This window comes from Ambystoma mexicanum, chromosome 3q (assembly GCF_040938575.1).
Source record: "Ambystoma mexicanum isolate Mex_15411 chromosome 3q, UKY_AmexF1_1, whole genome shotgun sequence".
NCBI classification, from domain to species: Eukaryota; Metazoa; Chordata; class Amphibia; order Caudata; family Ambystomatidae; genus Ambystoma; species Ambystoma mexicanum.
The window spans coordinates 1,171,347,908-1,171,367,442 of NC_090926.1; the positions used below are offsets into that span (position 1 = coordinate 1,171,347,908).

At 45.2% G+C, this 19,535-nt stretch overlaps 1 protein-coding gene across 1 annotated transcript in view; it reads right to left on the reverse strand.

Moving 5' to 3' along the window:
• Positions 1-19,535, reverse strand: part of DSN1 (DSN1 component of MIS12 kinetochore complex) — a 261,194-nt gene that overhangs the window by 189,532 nt on the left and 52,127 nt on the right. The window contains exon 2 of the mRNA XM_069604016.1: positions 16,459-16,794. Coding sequence (XP_069460117.1) covers positions 16,459-16,794 — 336 coding nt within the window. The remainder of the gene's footprint in view (positions 1-16,458; positions 16,795-19,535) is intronic.

Sequence of the window (19,535 nt, forward strand, 5' to 3'; positions counted from 1 at the left end):
AGCAGGCCGCCCTCCTGCAATCCACATAAGTGTGTCTCCATTCAGCAGTCTTCCTGTGCCTTATCTGCACGCCCCAGGGCCATCCATCCCACCCCCCTGTATCAAAGGCGGTTCACGCCGGTGGATGCGCGCTGGCATGAGGGGCTGTGACGGGCGCAAACGGCCAAGGTGCCAAACTACATGTACACTTCAAAAGGTGTCCCACGCCAAGGGGCCATTGTTCACATGGTCTCCTCAGACCCCGTGTCTCCAGGCAGGCCTCCCCTGAGGCAGGCTGCCCCCCTGCAATCCACATAAGTGTGTCTCCATTCAGCAGTCTTCCTGTGCCTTATCTGCACGCCCCAGGCCCATCCATCCCACCCCCCTGTATCAAAGGCGGTTCGCGCCGGTGGATGCGCGCTGGCATGAGGGGCTGTGACGGGCGCAAACGGCCAAGGTGCCAAACTACATGTACACTTCAAAAGGTGTCCCACGCCAAGGGGCCATCAGTCACATGGCCTCCTCAGACCCCGTGTCTCCATGCAGGCCTCTCCTTCAAGCAGGCCGCCCCCCAAATACCACGACATACATACGTCATTCATTCACAAACACACCCCAGTTTCTAATACTTTAAAAACCACTCGATATGTCTCATGAGAACATCTTTGTGCTTTGCAAGTCAACTCCTGAACGTGCTACCTGGGAACCACTGAGATCTATGCTAATCTGCTCGTCGTCGTGCTATCCGTGAACTTCTGTGACCGCTTCGAGCATACCCATCAGTGCGCTACCTGTGGCCATCCACCTATTCTCCTGCAACATACTGCTCTGCTTGCTGAATCCAACTGTTTGTTGGTCAAGGTAAGGCCATGTATCCTGGTCATATTTTGCAGATTTTTAACATTTCTATCTATTTGCGAGTAGGGTACCCAATAGTGCTATGTTCATTGGTCTCATTGCTATTGACTTGAATTTCCATTGCTATGCTATCAATAGATCTATTTATTTTCATCTGTGTCAATTGTCATCGAATTGCATCCTTCTGGGGTCCAGTCTATGATGTAAGCATGTTTCCTTCTCGTGCAATACAGAACATCCAAGGGATGAGTCACATGTTCAGTTTTTAGTCACATCATTTATACATTTCTGCAACTTATGCAAATACTAAGCCGCACATAATGAACTGGTATAGTTCCTGCGACCAAAACAAACCTTGCATTGATCATTGTACGATTCATTTACTTTTGTATCAAATCTTTATTCTTGAAGATTGTATAATAATGGCGATATTTACTTTTCAGATTTATCAACAATGCCTGCCTGTTCGATTAGCGGTTGCCCTTCGAAGACCCATGCGAAATCTGAAGGCACTACAATGCATGTATTCCCGAAAACTGTTGATCGAATAAGAGAATGGGTCAGACATTGCGGATATCCACTGGATGAGCTGGAAAGTAGAGTCCAACAAGTCTTATAGGACAAGAGGGGTGATCGATACCGCATCTGCAGCCGGCACTTTTCCTTGGACATGTACACAACATCTTGGGTAACAAAGGAGAATAAACGGCGAACAACACGGAAATTGCTCGAAAATGCTATTCCCACTCTATTCGTCCACATTCCGCCACCGGTGAGTCAAGTGTCCGGATTTAGCTTTAGGCCTTGCGGTAGTGTGTAGGTATCCGAACTGATTAATTGATATTGTAGGTGTTCTATCCCTTATAATAATTTCGATATTGATATGATTATATAGTTTTTTGAATAATGACATTTACCAATATATTCTTTTTCGATTTCATAACCCACAAACGCAATGTATATATATGGGAACAGGGAACTGTGCTGTATTGAGCATTTTACAAGTATTCTGTCGCCTTACATGGCTATTTTTAATATTGGCATTTCATTATCAATCATTAATTTACTTTTACAACTTCTTGACTATCCCTTGAATCTGAAGCAAGAACATTCTACATCCTTGACGTGGTCGCAGTTATCAACCACTTCTAGCGCGTATCAGGTAATCTTACTAGGCTAATCCGCTACAGACCTGTTTTATGCATGTCAAGTAATATTTTGATTTTATCGTGTAATCATTTTACCGAATGTTTGGTTAGTGCTTTCCAATTGATATACACCTTAGTTATCGTCCACTGGTGTTTGTTTTTGGTTATAATTAGTGTTATCCATACTAATGCAAGTACTGTCTTTCAGGGAGATGCTGAAGCGTCTGCCACATCTACAACATTTCTAGATGTTCTTCAACAGCAGGAGGTATGGATACTGACAGCTCCATCGAGCGTCATCATCAGAGCTGGAATTCTTGTCGTTTGATTGTTCTACACAATGTTTCATTCGTGGTTAACCATTGATATGTACCTGTGCTGTCGACCCCAGGTGTGTGTTCTGTTTTCACTATTGTAATCCTCACTAATGCAAGTACTGTGTTTCAGGCAGTTGATGGAGCGTCAACCCCTGCACTTGATGCAGAGCCTGACATTCAAGTAATTCCAGGGGAAGTGGAAGCGGGACCATGCGTATACGAATCGGCGCAACAGCTTTCGGAAGTGCGCACTACATTTGCAACATCCATAGATATTCTTCAGCAGCACGAGGTATGGATAATGACAGCTCCATCATGCGTGATCATATAACGTGATTCCATTTGCTATACTTTCTTCTCTATTAACGCAAGTGCTGTGTTTCAGGGAGACGACGAAGCTTCCACTACAATCACAACATCCAATTTAGATGATGCAGATGTAAATAAATCGGAGAAATAAGTCGATGAAATGTGATCATATTTAGATTTTCCTTGATTCTTTTGGACAATGCATCATTTGCGGTTATCTCTTTATATGTACCTGTGCGTTCAACCCCAAGTGTGTATTATGTTCCCAATATTGAAAACCATACTAATCCAAGTACTGTGTTTCAGGGAGACGACGGAGCTTCCACCACAATCACAACATCTCATTTAGATGATGCAGATGTAAAGGAATCGTTGAAATAAGTCGATGAAATGTGATCATATTTGGATTTTCCTTGATTCTTTTGGACAATGCATCATTTGTGGTTAACTCTTTATATGTACCTGTGCCGTCGACCCCAAGTGTGTGTTGTGTTTCCAATATTGAAAAGCATACTAATGCAAGTACTGTGTTTCAGGGAGATGCGGATGCCTCCTCTCCAATACAACCATTCATGGCAGTCCATGCAGAGCCAGAGGTATGGATACTGACAGTTCCATCGAAATAGATCATCACTGGTCGAATACTTGTCCTTTGATTGTTGCACACAATGTTTAAATCGTGTTTGGCTATTGAGATGTACCTGTGTGTTCGTCCTCATGTGTGTTTTATGCTAACAATATTTTGATACATAGTAATGAAAGTAATATGTTTCAGGGAGACGATGGAGCCTCATTCCGTGCTGTCTATGCGGATACAGAAAATATAGTCGTTGCAGCGCAAGAGGAAGGGAGGACATGCGGAAACGAATCGGAGCTACAGCGTGCAGATGTTGAATGTCGAGTCCAAAAAGTTGCAAAGAAAAAAAAAAAAAAAAGGTTAGTTACAAACAGTTCATAACTTTAAAAAAATGTTTGTGCTGGGGACTATTTTATGTTTTTTTCCACTCAATTCTACTACACTCCATCTTGTGTTTAAACTGAACATCCCTTTTCCAATCTCTCCTCCAGTTACCCGTGGGTGTCAGAACTATACACACACAGACAGTGAAACGAATTAGAGATGTGGCTTGCCAGACCGTGTACACTATGGAGGAACTATTAATTGAGGCGAGGCGTGTTCAAGCTCGAGATGCTCACGTCCAATGGCCAGAACATGAATTAACTGTGTTTGGAGACTACAGCAAAGTTGCATTGGACCATAGCTACAGTGCGACCGCACCACCACAAGAAGATGTTATTGAATGTATTGAAGATAGCTCTGAAGTAGTTGCAGATCAATTTACACCCGCCAAAAATTTGCCACCAAAAAACCTGTCGACATTGTTGTGTTTTCCCATCAATGTTGAAGTAAAAGATGTCGAAATGACAGAGAATGAACCAGCCGCAGCATCCATAGACGCATCAGCACTTGATATCAGCGATATTACTTTCCAATGTGTTGAAATCTCCACAACGTCACAGGCCGAAACAACGTTGATGCAGGATGACAGTCTAATGAAAGAGAGCAAATACATTGTATTCGACAGTTGTTTGATGGAAATTATAAGTATGCTGAAATGTGTGCATTCCATTAGAGGGAAAGTATGTGGGAAGCCATTCATTAATGTGACTCGTCAAATAAAAGGCAGTAACGTCAAAATGCCGCCTGTAGATTAAATCATAGGTTCTCATGGTCTGCACAACCGATGCTGGGGAAACTGCCGGTATTACCCAAATTGTTCGAACACAATTGATCGAAAGTCAAGGGTCCGAATTGACCTTTGCACAATTGACTATATATATATATATATATATATATATATATACCCCCGCAGATATGTAACAATTGACCTTCACAATTCAATTGTAGTTCGAACTATTCGTATACATCCAAACTGCCAGCAGGCAATCTACTGTGTGCAGCTGCATCACTTTTTAGTGGCTCCAGTTTTAGAAAGTTAGAGGCTTTCTTTCAGTTTGTGGGACTCCATTTCATTTCTAAAGCGCTGTACTACATATACCAACGTGATTATCTGTTTCCGGCCATTAGTGATGCTTGGAAAATTGAACAATTGTCTCTAGCAAGTACATTCGAAGGCAAACGATTCAGGCTAGCCGGCGATGGACAGTGCGACAGCCCTGGATTTTCTGCCAAGTACTGCACCTACCACTTTCAAGACATGGATAGTAAGAAAATTGTGAGTTCGGTGGTCGTGCAGGTAACACAATGTACATCGTCAGTGGCCATGGAGAAACTAGGATTTATAAAATCAGTGGAATATCTACAATCAAGGGGAATGCACATTGACCTCATAGCCACGGATAGACACGTTTCAATTGCCAAGACAATGAGAGAGCAGTTCCCACATATTAAACATCAATTTGACGTATGGCATCTTGCTAAATCAATCAATAAGAAAATCGCGGCTGCAGGGAAAAAAAAAGGTTTTCAAAGTATTTTGCAGTGGTCACATTCTATCACCAACCATCTTTGGTGGAGCTCAAAAACTTGTGAGGGGTCAGTGGAAATACTACTTGAAAAATGGCGGTCACTGATGCACCACTGTACCAACGTTCACCTCTGGACAGCAAATGAACATTTCCACCAATGTGAACATGGCCCTTTGTCCCCAGAGGAGGCACGGAAGAAGAAGTGGTTGATTCCATCTTCACTGACACACAAAGCCATTGAGAAGATTGTTTTCGACAAAACTCTATTAAGAGATTTGAGAGGACTGACAGAATTCTGTCACACAGGAGATTTGGAGGGGTTCCACAATATGTGCCTAAAGTACAGGCCAAAGCGCTTGCATTTTAGCTTTCGGGGCATGAAACATCGCACTCTACTAGCGGTCTTGGCCCATAACAGCAATGTCGGACGTGAACAATCTAGGACTAGGGGTAAAATAAGGATGCCTCGCTACACTAAGGTGTTTTCAAAACGAAGTAAGCAATGGGTGATCAAACCAGTCTATGATGTAATGCAGTTCGACTTTGTGAAAGGCCTTATTGTTGCTGTGTTAGAGAAGCACAGATATGGAATTTTGGACGTTTCTGTGCAGAGCAGTGATCCATTGCCACCGAACATTGCGACTGTGCCATGCCCACCCGAAGCACAGCTGATTGTGAAGTACAAATCCCGGTTTAAATAATTGCAATACGATTGTCTTTTTGTAAATAAATGTTATTGTACAGTGTACCTGTAAACCTAACCCCTACCTTCACCATCATGGGTGGCGAACAAGCTGGGTGTCATCTTTGAATTCTCTCTATTCACCTCACATATGTGTATGTATATATTTTTCTCATGTCTCATCTCATGTAAATGTAAATGCTGCGCACTGTTAACGGTGGGGAGGCTTGCATATTGCAAATAATAAAACAAACAAGCAATAAATCTCACTTTTAACTCAACTCCTGTGGTACTTTATACTTTCCCTGACCTTCCGCAAAAAATTAAATGTCTCAATTTGGGCTGCAAAGCTCGCAGACAACGGGGACAAAATTGGGACACTTAGAACGCGCCAGCCAAGCGGGCCGTGGCATTTGGGAGAGAAGCCAGTTCGCATTTGCACATTGAGGCGCACTACATAGACGGATTCTAAACTTCAAGTTCTCACAGATGCCTATACTACGTGATGTTGCAAATAAAGAATGCGAAGGACAGCGCCCAGATGAGGCCCACAAGTCGCACTGGAAGTATAAGGATCTATTGTTTTTTTACCTTGAGACAGGGACCACGCCGAAAGAACTACATTTGAAGGGAGTGCGCAATAACGTAAGAGACGATAAGGCAGAAAATTCAGAAACTAGACCGAGTTTCTAGAAGTTCCATTTTCTTGCCCTTCTCAGAGAGATTCTTATGTCTACACAATACTTTAAAGCAATCAGCAGTTTTGGCAGACAATGATTCTAGGGTATAACTCTCCATAGCAGACATAGTTAGAAAATCAGCTTTTTAGTGCTAAGCTTTGTGGTTAGTTGTCCTAAAGTGTTCAAAAAGCACTCTAAAGTGTATACTCAATACAAATCCCACCGCTGTACACCAGTGTTAGGCATAAACCTGTGCAGTTCCCTCTGGGACCACTGCAAAAGATTTAAGACTACAGGCGTTTGGCAGTAAACCCACTTGGTAGCAGTCTGTACCACACAGATTCACTTGGTAGCTGTGGCTGAGCACTCAGACTTCCCTCAAGAAGAGTTAGGCAGTATACAGAGTATTCACAATAGGTCAAAAGAACATATTAGAACAAGCAAACACTGACCAGAGCTTGGTGTAAAAGAGATATCATTATTTATTTAAAACCACATCTAATAAAACACACAGGCACCAATATTAAGCAGTTCAAAAACACGGTCACTAAAAGATACACACTCCCTTAAAAGAATATTAGACAAGTCATAAGTAAGCTCCACTTATTTTCAGACAGCGGTGAGCGCTTAACGCAGATGGCACTCTAACAATTCGTTTTAAAAGGGAGCGAAAAGCAGGATATAAATTGAAACAGATCCCAACACTTTCACAAGAACACAGCAAGAGAGGAAGGCAGAGTCACACCGTGAAGTTAGAGTTCAGAAAGCCGAATCCACTTTAAGAGGATCGGAACGAAATGTGTCCCAAGGTCACACGGTTAAAAAGTGCACAAAGTCTCAAAAAGGTTCAGAAAGAGTTGGACCAAAAGAAAGGGGACCAGTTAGATGGTCAAGGCGGCCAGCCCAGTCCAGAAGGTTAAGGGATTATTATTACCTTGTAGCAATCTTTAGAAAGGGAGGCCTGGCGGACACGGTACCATAAAGTGGTGAGAATACTCCAGCGGGGGCAGTTGTTCCTGGCAACGGATGGAAGTCGGTGCTTCGTCCGGGGGAAGAGTGAATCTCGTCGGGAGGAAGACAGGAATCCGTTGCACTGCAAGGGAAGAAACCAGCCACGGAGTTCTCAGTTAAAAGGAGCGGTCCTTTGGTCCGCGGTCCAGTGGTAAGTGGCTATCCGGTTGCCGGGGTGCTTAGCACGGGCAATTCGACCACAAGACGTCCTGGGATGCGAGAAAAAGAAGGTAAACTGGTTGTGCCCACCAGTCAGGGGAAGAAGACTCTCCAGCAGGGAGATCTTCTCTGTCGTCGGGAAGTGGCGAGTCGGTTCTGTAGGGCTCCACCGGTGGTGTCGTCGTAGCAGGTCGACTCAGCTTCTCCCTCGTCGGATTCTCAGGTCCTGTGGCGACTTCTCAAGCTCCAGTCCCCAAAGCCCTGCTTTTATGCAGCACACCCCCATTCACTCAGCCTAGCTGTCAATCAAACATGCTAAGTGGTGAGCCGGCCGGCTCACCACTTGGGCCAATCACACAAGAGTGCGACTTGAGTTACCAAGGTAACTCAGTCCAGGGTGCCTAAACCCCCTCACACACCCCCTGTGGTACCCAGACAGAGTGGCACCACTTTTGGAGGCTTCTGTGGAGAAGCCCGCCAAAAGTGGAACAAAGGGCTCGACTTGGGTTGGAGTCACAGAAGAGAACACAAACGCCATTTTAGAATCGAGTCCTGGCAAAAAATACCAACCGGCGTATTAATATTAAATAAATAAACCGGCGGTATGTTTGAGGCTATGAGAATTAAATAATTAAAGTTGGTAGCCTCGAACAATGGGAAAATCCCATAGGGATATATTTGCGGTCGAATATAAAAAGTAGTATCCACTGCCACCAGCCAAAACTCGATCAGGGGGGACGGAGACGTGCCCCCTCGACTAACAGGCCCCGGGGCAATCGAATTTCCCCGACCAGTACGATCACAATATGATGGTTTGAACTGGTTTCTGTTCATAATTTGGGACTAGTAAAGCAATGGTGACTTTACATGCCCTGGGAGCCAGTAGTCAGTCCCAGGGTATGGAGTCTATGGTGGGGTGTCACTATGACACCCCTGTGTCACTGCACGGAGGGTGCTGTGTAAGACACATAGTAAAAACACATGAGACCCTATGGAGTAAAGGACCCCATAGCCCATAAAACACATTAACAGTCAAAGGAACACCATAAATCATGTCCAAGAGTGGGAGAAAAAGAGTCTCACTCTTGGCAGGAGAAAAAAAAAAACTCCAGAAATCCAGCAAAGCTGCTGGGGGACTCACTAGGTTAGGAAATTCAGCCTAAACAGAGAATTCTCCCTAACAGCCGGGTTGCGAGTGGGCTACTGTTGCTCATTTGCCTGCTTTCCGTTGGTATGAGCAAGCGCTCACTGCGGTTAAGGTCGGTGATGCGGTTTGCACGTTTTCTGAAATGTTACTCTAGTTAAGGACACCCTTCAAATTTTTTTGAAGAAAGGCTTGTAGAAGTAGTTGCCCCCACAGCCTTGCTTAAACCAAACGCTAGAATCTATGGCGTCAGGCAAGGAGTGCTTTGTAGTGCTGAGATGATGCTATATCCAATATAATCTGACAAAAGACACAATTAGGAGACCTAGCAAAAACATCCTAACTCCCAGTTCTGTCTGTGTGTTTGTATAGGCTATCGACTGAGGCAGACTCTCACACGCTTTTGGTAGCGGGTAACTGGGTTGTCACCCATGAAAGAATGCAGCCGATTTCATAAAAGGCTGCAGCTGACCAAGGCTAATAATAAGCAGGAATAAATAAGTGTTTGCCTCTTTGGCCATCCATTGGTGGTGTTTGGCAGCAATTTGTTCGGCTGCATTTCTCAAAATGATGGGGCCTTCTTCCTTTTTTAAGAATAAAACTACTATGAGAATAAGCATGAAGAAGCACAAATATTGCGCATAATGTTTATAAATAAATAGAGCTAGATTAAATGGCCATTAGAAAAGCAATCTCGAATGGTGTTTAAAATTAATTAAATAAGGATTGATCTCCTTGTCCATAAAACAGGTTCCTTATTCAGTCGGGGATGCCTGAATGAACCAGAGTTGATTTGTGAATACTCAACGACAGGAATTATGAACCGTCACGGCTATGAATGAGCCGTTGTTTTAAGGTCATGTCCATCCAGGATGTAAGTAAAGGTTTGGTGGTATATATGTTGAGAAAGAGGGTACTCTTGTATACTGTTTGGTTAAAAAATATATGTAAAAACAGCAGGATTATAAGTAAGAGTATGAAGTATTTAGCACAAAAAATCTCTTGAGGGAATGAACCATTAACGTTTATAAACTTTTGTATGTTTGTTTTTAGATTTTGTTAAACCTGTTACGGGGTATTTGAAAGAGGTTTCCATCACTTGAAAAGAAATTGTCTGTCCTGAAGAAGGCCGTGAAAACCATTGGGGTAGAGACACTAGGGATAATGTTCTAATCTCCTAAAAAGGCCGAAACATGTCGACACATGACAACAGATTTATGAATTGATGAAGTCTGGTATCTTTAAACTGCTTAAGTGAATATAGTTGTTTTCATCAATGCAATCAACACCCTACAGATTTTGTTTCTTTTTTTTTTTTTAAATCATTTTATTGATTTATAAACACAACCAAACAATACAAACCAAACAAGCAGTGCGTATTTCAACAGTTTCATTACACTTTAACTTCTAGCCACTACTTCCCTTCTCCCACCCCCTTAACGAGTCTATTACTTAAAACATTCTGTTTCTGCATTCTGTGGTACTGTCTCCCCTTCTTCAGGTTCTGCCGGGTCTCCTATTGATCCCAAACAGCTCGGCTATCAATGATTTCCAGGCCATCAATGACTCAGTCTCCTCCTCCCCCCTGTGTTACTCGCTTCTTGCCATACGTTGGTTTCTGCTTCCGCCCATTTTTGCAAATCTCTCCACCACACCTCCACATTTGGCATGTGGCATGTCTTCCATCCCATGGCAATTCTCCTTTTTGCAAGCACATAAGCCAGATCATTCAGTTTACTCACATGCTTGAGCTTCTGTGATCTTGGAAATCCCCTCAACAGGCAGGCCCACACTGTGTCCACTACAATCTTGACCCCCTTTTTTTCCAGTTTCCCTTTCACTTCCATCCAAAAGCGTTCTATGACCGGGCATGACCAGAACATATGCACCATGCCCGCGTTCTCTTCATCGCACTTGGGGCATGCTTGCCGTCCTGCGTTCTCAAACCTCGATATCCTCCAAGGTGTCATGTATGCCCTATGCGTTATATACAGTTGAATCTGTTTCAGTCTCGCATTTCTAGATACCTTCTTATGATACCCCTGTGCCCATTCCCACATCCCGTCCTCCATCGGGGCTCCAACTTCCGTTTCCCAATCTAGTCTCAACTGCGTGACCCCCTTCCCTACTTTAAACATCAACATATATATATTCTGGAAATCTCATGGCCCCCTTCCGCTATGTCGTATATCATGTCTATGGTGTCCTCTGATTCCTCCTCCAGCACAGTTTCAGGCCATATTCTCTTAATTCTCTGCACCATTCTATAATATGTAATATACTGGCCCTCGTGCAACCCAGTTTCTTCCTGCAGCCCCTCAAAAGTAATACTAGAGCACTCCCGCCAAATGTCACCCATTGTTGCCACCCCAACCGGTTCCCAGTGGTTCCTGATTATCATTCGTAGCTGCAAATCTGCCCGTTAGTGCAACCAATGGTACCTGCGAGAGCATGGTGACGGGTTCTCCATCATCTGGCATGCCCTACGCTACATCTTCCACCCTAGTAGCATCATCTTAGGGCACCCCATCATTTCCGCCTTGGGTACCCACAATCTTTTTCAAGTAAAATGGTGCACAATCGCGCCCAAACAGCCTAGATTCCGAGGTCTCCTCATCAGAGAGCCATTTGGCAACATATTGCAGCTGGCTTGCCACGTAATACACCTCATAATTAGGCAATTTTATCCCTCCTTTGTCATGGAAATTCTGTAGCTTCCATAACGCCATTCTATTCCGCGTGCCATGTCACAAAAAGTCCCTACACATGCTATTCAGTTTGGTGAAGAACTTTTTAGGAATCAGGTACGGTATATTCCCAAAGTAGTGTAAAAGCCTTGGCAGAACCACCATCTTTAGCATTGCTCCCCGCCCCATCATTGCTAAGGGTAGCTTTGCCCAGAATTGCATGCACTTCTCGATTTTTTAATGGCTACTTCTGTGTTGCACCTATGCTCCTCTTCCACAGTGTGGTATATATTTATCCCCAAGTACCGAAATGTGCTGTCCGCCCATGGTACTTGCAATACAGGCAATCTCTCCGGTGGAATCCCTATGTACCCCCCCTAATGGGAACATGCTGGACTTCTGGGGGTTCACCGCTATACCGGACAACTCAGCGTATCTCTCCATCACTTCTAGCATGTACTGGAGATTTTCCTCTGGGTATCGCAAGTACAGTAGCATGTCATCTGCGTATAGGGAGATCAGATGTTGCTCCCCTTTCACCTCGATGCCTATGGTGTCATATTGCTGTCTCAAGTATATTGCTAGAGGTTCCAGGGCCAGTATGTAGAGCATTGGAGGCCACGGACATCCCTGCCTGGTGCCCCTGCTGAGCTGCCACCTTCCCGATATCACAGATCCTGTCTTAACCCTAGCCAGCTTTTCGCTATATAATATTTTTGCCCACCTTACATATCCAGGCCCTAACCCGTAGCACTCCAGGGTCCATGGCCATTTAACTGAATCAAAGGCCTTAATTGCGTCCAAAGACACAATTGCCATTTCATCATCATTTTTGCTGCCGTTCTCAATAATTCTTTAGAGTCGTCTATGGTTATTGGTAATATTTCTATTTGGGTCATAGCCCGTTTGATCCGGGTATATTAGTTTGCCAATAACCTTCTTCAGTCTATTTGCTAAGACCGCAGTCAATATCTTACTGTCTTGATTCAGCATTGACAAGGGTCTATAGGAGCCGCAGCTGTGCCCAGGCTTATTAGGTTTGTGAAGCGGTATTATGATGGCCTCTCTCAGTGACTCTGGTAAGCTTTTCATCTCGAACGCTTCGTTTAACATTTCTAGCAGTGGGGGAAGGACCTCTTCCATATATACTTTATAAAACTCACTTGGGAGTCCATCTGTCCCCAGGGTTTTGGTAGTAGGCAACTGTCTCACCACCTCCCCTAGTTCTTCTAAGGTAATTGGTGCATCTAGTTCCTCTCCCTCTTCCTCGCTTATCTTTGGCAACCCTATGTCCTCCAGCGTTTCTACCATCGTAGCGTGACTACTCTCACCATCGTCCCCATATAATGCCATGTAATAGTCCACAAATGCTTGATTAACTCCCTCTTGGGTGTCGACTACGCTACCTTCTTCCCTCTCTATAGTCCTGATTGTGACTGTGGGGGTCTCGCTCTTATATAACCACGCCAAAAGTCTCCCCGGTTTATCACCTTCCGCATGCTGTCTCTCTACATATTTTTTATAATTGAGGTTACACAATCTATCCCAGTATTCAGCACATTTTTGCTGTAGCCTGAGTGTCAATTCTAACTTCTCTGCTGTATCATCTTCGCCCCTTAAAGCCTCTTCCAGTTTCTCCTCCGTCTCCTGTAGTTCAGCTAAAATCCCACCTTGTAGACCCTTAGATTTTGCTATGGCTACTCCCCTTATCACAACTTTAAAGGCCTCCCATAGTGTTCCCGCTACCACTCCCAGTATTTGTTTCAAAATAATTTGCAAAGTCCTCCCTAAAAGAGGGGTCTCTCAATGCTTCTGCTCGTAGACGCCATGTCGGGATCCTCGCTCTCGGGGGGGCAGTATTGCCATTCGAGAATCAGGGGCGAGTGGTCCGAAAGGACCCTAGCTTTTTGTGTAATCTCCGCTATCATTTCAGGTGAAGTGAAGACATAATCCAACCTCGTGGATAACTGCTGTGGGGAAGAATAATGTAAGTATTGCCTTTCCTGGGGGTGTCTCACTCTCCATGCATCCTCCAAGCCAAAGTCACTCAGCAATGTCTAACGCTTTGGCAGCAGGGGCCGGTCTATCCATCTTCCCATCCGATCTGTCTACCCTCGGGTTCAGTATGCAGTTAAAGTCCCCTCCCTAGATCATCGCGCTTCCCACACATTGGCTCAGATTGGTACACAATGTTCTAATGTACGCCACTGTGTTCTGGATCGGGCGTACGTATTGACTATGCTTATCTCCCTATTTTCCACCAGTCCACTCAGTATAACCATCCTCCCATCTGTCTCAGCTACCACTTGCAATTGCTGAAAAGGGACATATGGCGCCAGCCCACCAACACTCCCTTCCACTTCCCAGCAATCTTATCCATCCTCTCCCGTGTAAGGTGGGTTTCCTGCAGCAGTGCAATATCTATTTTTTGCCTACGCAGGTACAACAGAACTTTGTTCCTCTTTAAATAACTGTTGAGCCCCCGTACGTTCCATGTAACTATTTTAAGGTCTCCCATGGCCTATTTCGAATTCCATTCCTCCTCCCACAGGTGCAGTCTAACTCTAAGTTCCAATCTAATCTGTATAGGCTCGTTCCCCCATTTAAACTCCCCTTAACCAAAAACGCCCCAAACTCCCTGTTTCCCCCCTCCCACCTCCCGTCCCTTCCCCAACATCACACCATCTCCTCCCTTCCCCCTCCCCCTAAACACAACAAACTCTCCCTCTTCCCCCCCACCCCCTCCCCACCTTTCCCCAACAACGCCCTCCCTAACTGTTGCCCAGCTCCATCCCTGGATCTCAGGCACCCCCACATCTAGCCCTTTCTGGCAAAGCCTGTACTCGCAGCTCAGCATGGTAAAGTCGCCCTAATGGCCGCCTTACTACTAGTTCTTGGGGGTAGGTTGCCTCCATCCTGCGGCTCCTGTTTATTCTGAATTTCCTACGCCTAGTGCTACCCAGTTCGTTAACACATTTAATTAGCTATATTCCAGTCCAACAGGGGTATAGAGTCCATAGGCTACCCCATGTACTTCTAATGTTCAGAAGCCTCGTGTAAGGGCTCCCCTCCCACTCATCCCCCCCGTGGTCTCGATACCTTCCATCACTCGTGTTTCTGCAGATCCTGCTCCTCATTCTGTGCATTCTGTTCCGGACTGCCCTGAAAGTCCTGCCATTTCGCCACTTCCTCTGGGGTGTCAAAAAAGAGCGCTCTGTCTTTGTGCAACACTTTTAGCTTTGCCGGATACAGGAGCATATACCTGATACCAGCCGTGCGCAGCCTCCTTTTGACCGCCACATAGCTGTATCTCTGCCTTTGCACTAGCATAGTGTAGTCGGGATACGCCGTAATGTTGGAGGATGCTCATTCTATCGTTCCCCCTTTGCGAAAATACTCCAGGATATTCTCCCTGTCTTTATAGTTCAACATTTTCGCAATTATTGCCCGCGGCGGGGCCCCTGGCCGTGGCTTCATCAGGGCCCGATGTGCATGTTCAACCGTGAACCCTTGTGAGAGCTTGTCTGCCCCAATCTCTTGCAAAATCATATTTTTGACATAGTCCGTGGGGTCCTGGCCCTCTTCTCCTTCCGGCAGGCCGACCACACGGATGTTGTTCCGTCTTGCCCTACCTTCGCTCGGTTTTCGAGGTTAGCAACCTGTTTTAATATGTGGACTTCCTTCGCATTCTGCGTGCTTACATCCGTGTTGGTCTTGACCGCACTCTCCAGGCCACTCATCCTTTCCGCCAGTGCTCTGCATCCTGTCGCAGCAGGGTGACTTCGATCCCCACTGCATCACTTTTATTCTCCAAAGCTGTCCGTAAGTCTGCCATAGCCGTCCCCCATTTGGCACTCAATTCTGTTATGGCGGCTAGGACCCGATGATTATCCCCTTGCGGGCCAATGGGCACGCCTTCTCTGCCGGCGACACCGTGCCTCGGGCTTCCGGAATATACAGCGTTATGTGTTCGCCTTATGGGGATCTGCCCCGCAGCGTCTGCATCCAGCCTACTCACTTCTGAGCCCTGGCATGTTCTACCATCTAACAACCGTCCTGACCCCTTCTTGGCTCCATCTTGTTACTGCTTGTGCAAAAGTTAATTGGTCTTGGCCTTAACCCCTCTCCCCGAAATCTTGCAATCCCTCTTTCATGTGGTATGGAGTGTCGTATTCGGTGGTTTGCACTAACCAGTGGTACACAAGGTTGTATTCAGAGTGGGCTGCGTCCTCCCACGTCTCTTTGCTGGCTACTGTAGTCCGTGCTTCAATGGCGTGCTTTGTGAGGCCAGTGCATAACCCCCTACAGATGATACTGTTTTTTAATCATAGATTGAGAAGATCATGTATTACGGATTTGTTTTGTATATTGTATCTTGCTCTCTTTCTTTTTTAATTTTTCTAAATTGGTCTTAATAAATACATTTGTACAGGCTTATTTAAGAATGGTATTGTTGTAATGTTCTTTGTGTATATAAGCGGGATGGTTCCCTTTCCCTCTCAAGAGTACGTGGCTTGCGTCACACCAATTTGACTCACCTAGTCAGAAGGTGGAAGCAAAAAATAACTAGGATATTATTATAGATCACCAAACCTGTCCTGCATCGACATTGAGCGGGGTAGTCCGTTCTCGTTTTAGTATAGTGCATCAGTTCTTCATACAGAGAACAGAGGCCCCTCGCATTTCTCAAGATGGTCTCCGACTGTCATGGTAGCTGCTATAATACATGCTGCCAAAACATCACAGAACCCATTGGCTCACACCATGATGCAGAACCTGAATGAAGAAAGCAAGGAAGGGAGCAGACAAGGAAGGGGAATGGGGCAAGGGTAAAGAGGTGAGAGATGCACAGAGGAATGGGAAACCCACCATTAAAAAGGATAACCCTTCTTAATGGATAACATATTAGACAAGAGAATCGCATTGCAATTGACGAGTACTCCAATGCATCAATAAAAGAAACACTAATTCAGCAAAAATAATGTGCCCCTTACCTGAGCGGTCACAGCGCATAGGAGGCAGAGACTTTCGGGCATTATTTCCCTTCATACTGGATCGCCGCCAGGAACGACGCCTTCTGTTAGGGCTGAAGGAGTGTGGAACTGGGCTAGGGCTACATCTTTTTTTGGGGCTAGGTTTCAACGGAGATATTCTTTTAGGGCTGGGGCCACTGCAATCTCTCACTTTAGAGGCAGAGCTGGCATATGATCTCTTCTCCTGGTTGCTTCTCCCTTTATCTCTGGGGCTTCTCCGAACACTGTCTGTTTTGCCAGAGCCATTTCCACTTTGGAATGAACTACAGGACATCTCCATCTTCTCAATGATCAGATCTAGATACAAAAAGACACAATAAGTACTCACCCCAACCCAAAAGATTGAACAACCACTGACTTACCAGAGAAAATCTTCAACTTAACTATGTCATAGTGCTATATGATTTTAGAAAACCTTTTGCTTATGCAAGTGATGAGTGAGGTTCAACACCCTAAGCTATCTGGCCAGCTGCCTAAATATATAAAAGCACACTCTTTAGTACAACAGCAGCTGCATAGGCTTTGACTTTTGGAGCAAGAGCTATATGCAGCTATAGTTTACATGCAGTAGAATGACTCAAAAGAATCCGCAATATCTACCAAATCACCACAGCCCTCATGGAACTGCACTGGCTCCAGCTGCAATCATCTATCATCTTCAAATCCTGCTTAATCACGTTATTATCATGTCGAATTAGTGTCTTTTCCCCAAGGGGAGCCCCCCCCCAAACCCCTGTGATGGTAGGAAGGTGAGCCCCTATCCGCAACACCCTCCCCTAGGTGTTGCAGCAAGTGGGACCTGTCTGGGGAGGAGACCCCCCCCCTCTTTGGAGACAAGGACTCCTGTTCCTGTGAGGAGCTTCCTAAAAGGCATCCAAATAATACCTATTTGAGTGTACCTTATAAAGATTGGTATGAAGAAAAGATCAGTATGTATTACTGTCATCAAGAAACTCAATGTTACTTTAATAGAAAAAGCCCAGTTAACTGGGACGAAGAAGAGCACATGGAGGAAAGGAGAGAAGCCGCCTGATACATAGAAAGAGACGGACGCTGGGGAAGTCCTACAACTATGTCGCACACGAGGTGTGAGGAAATTGTAAATCACAGGTTTTCTCGGTCTTCCAAACAGACAGAGAAACCGATTCAGAATGGAAGCTTGCTGTGCAGCGACCTGCATCCAGAGAAGAACCGGAAATCGAGTTAGACGCCATGCGTCTTGAGAGCAAACAAGCGAGACGTCCTTAAACGGGGGAGCGGAGGAGGGAAAGTTGTGGGGTGACCACAATGAACTGACGGTGGAATGGAGGTCTTCTAAACAACGCCAACACCACTCCACCACCAAACGGTATTAAAGATATTGCACGACCGGCATGGAGAACAACAAGAAGGGAGAACCAGCACCGAGCGCATACCAGCCTCAGTGACGTTATCCCTATACACAGCCGGTAACAGGGAAAACAGGAGACCCGGGAGGGGGACCGAATATGTCAAATGCAAGTTTTGTAACACTAAAGACCCAAGGAGTAAATAATTGTGGGACAAATCCTACTTATCCCAATAAAATACAATAAAGAGGAGTGAACGAGAATCATTGTGGGACCAATCCTACTCGTCATCCGTGTGGGACCAACTATATTTTTCCCCGTGAAGTCCAAGAGACCCTAAAGACCAGAGGCGGGAACATGAATCATTTTGGGATCAATCATACTTGTATCAGTAAAATCTAAGAGACTGTAATAGTAGATCTGAGATGGGCTAACAAGGAGATTCATTGTGAGATTAATCATCCTCCTCCCAGTAAGGAGAAGGAAATCAGAACAATGAAACCCAAAGAAATAACTAAGATTATTTTATTATGTATTGAGCATTTGTTAGGCACCTATACAACAAATGGTTATCCAGGCACCACAAGGCAAATGGGGAGGGAACAAGGGGAGTAAATAACAGTGGCAAAACTGTAAATATGCAATTGTAGTCCTACTAGGGCTTTGCCAGGAGATAGGGAAGGGAGCAAGGTATGGGCAAGTGCTGGTGGGAGCCTGGAAGGGAGGAGGGGGAGCAAGGTATGGGAAAGTGCTGATGGAAGCCTGTGAGGGAAGTGCCAAGGGGTGCCAAGGGAGGATGCCATTGGCTAAGTGCTAGGGCGGAATAATCGCCAGTGCTGAGGGGAGGGTGTTAGGGAGAATTCTCTCTTTAGTCTGAATTTCCTAACCTAGTGAGTTTGTTTTTTTCCTCCTGCCAAGAGTGAGACTCTTTTCCTCCCACTCTTGGACATGACTTATGGTATTCCTTTGACTGGTAATGTGTTTAATGTGTTTTATGGGCTATGGGGTCATTTACTCCATAGGGTCTCATGTGTTTTTCCTATGTGTGTTACACAGCACCCTCCGTGCCGTAACACAGGGGTGTCATAGTGACACCCCACCATAGACTCCATACCCTGGGGCTGACTACTGTCTCCCTGGGCATGTAAAGTCACCATTGGCTTTACTAGTCCCAAATTATTAACCGAAACCAGTACAAACCATCATACTGTGGACGTACTGGTCGGGGCAATTCGATTGCCCTGGGGTCTGTTCGTCGAGGGGGCACATCTCCGTCCCCCCTGATCGAGTTTTGGCTGGTGGCAGTGGAAACTACTTTTTATATTCGACTGCAAATATTTTCCTATGGTATTTTCCCATTGTTCGAGGCTACCAACTTTAATTATTTAATTCTCTTAGCCTCGAACATACCGCCGTTTATTTAAATAATATTAATTCTCCGGTTGGTATTTTTTGCCAGGACTCAATTCTAAAATGGCATTTGTGTTCTCTTCTGTGACTCCAACCCAAGTCGAGCCCTTTGTTCCACTTTTGGCGGGCTTCTCCACAGAAGCCTCCAAAAGTGGTGCCTCTCTGTCTGGGTACCACAGGGGATGTGGGAGGGGGTTTAGGCACCCTGGACTGAGTTACCTTGGTAACTCAAGTCGCACTCTTGTGTGATTGGCCCAAGTGGTGAGCCGGCCGGCTCACCACTTAGCATGTTTGACTGAC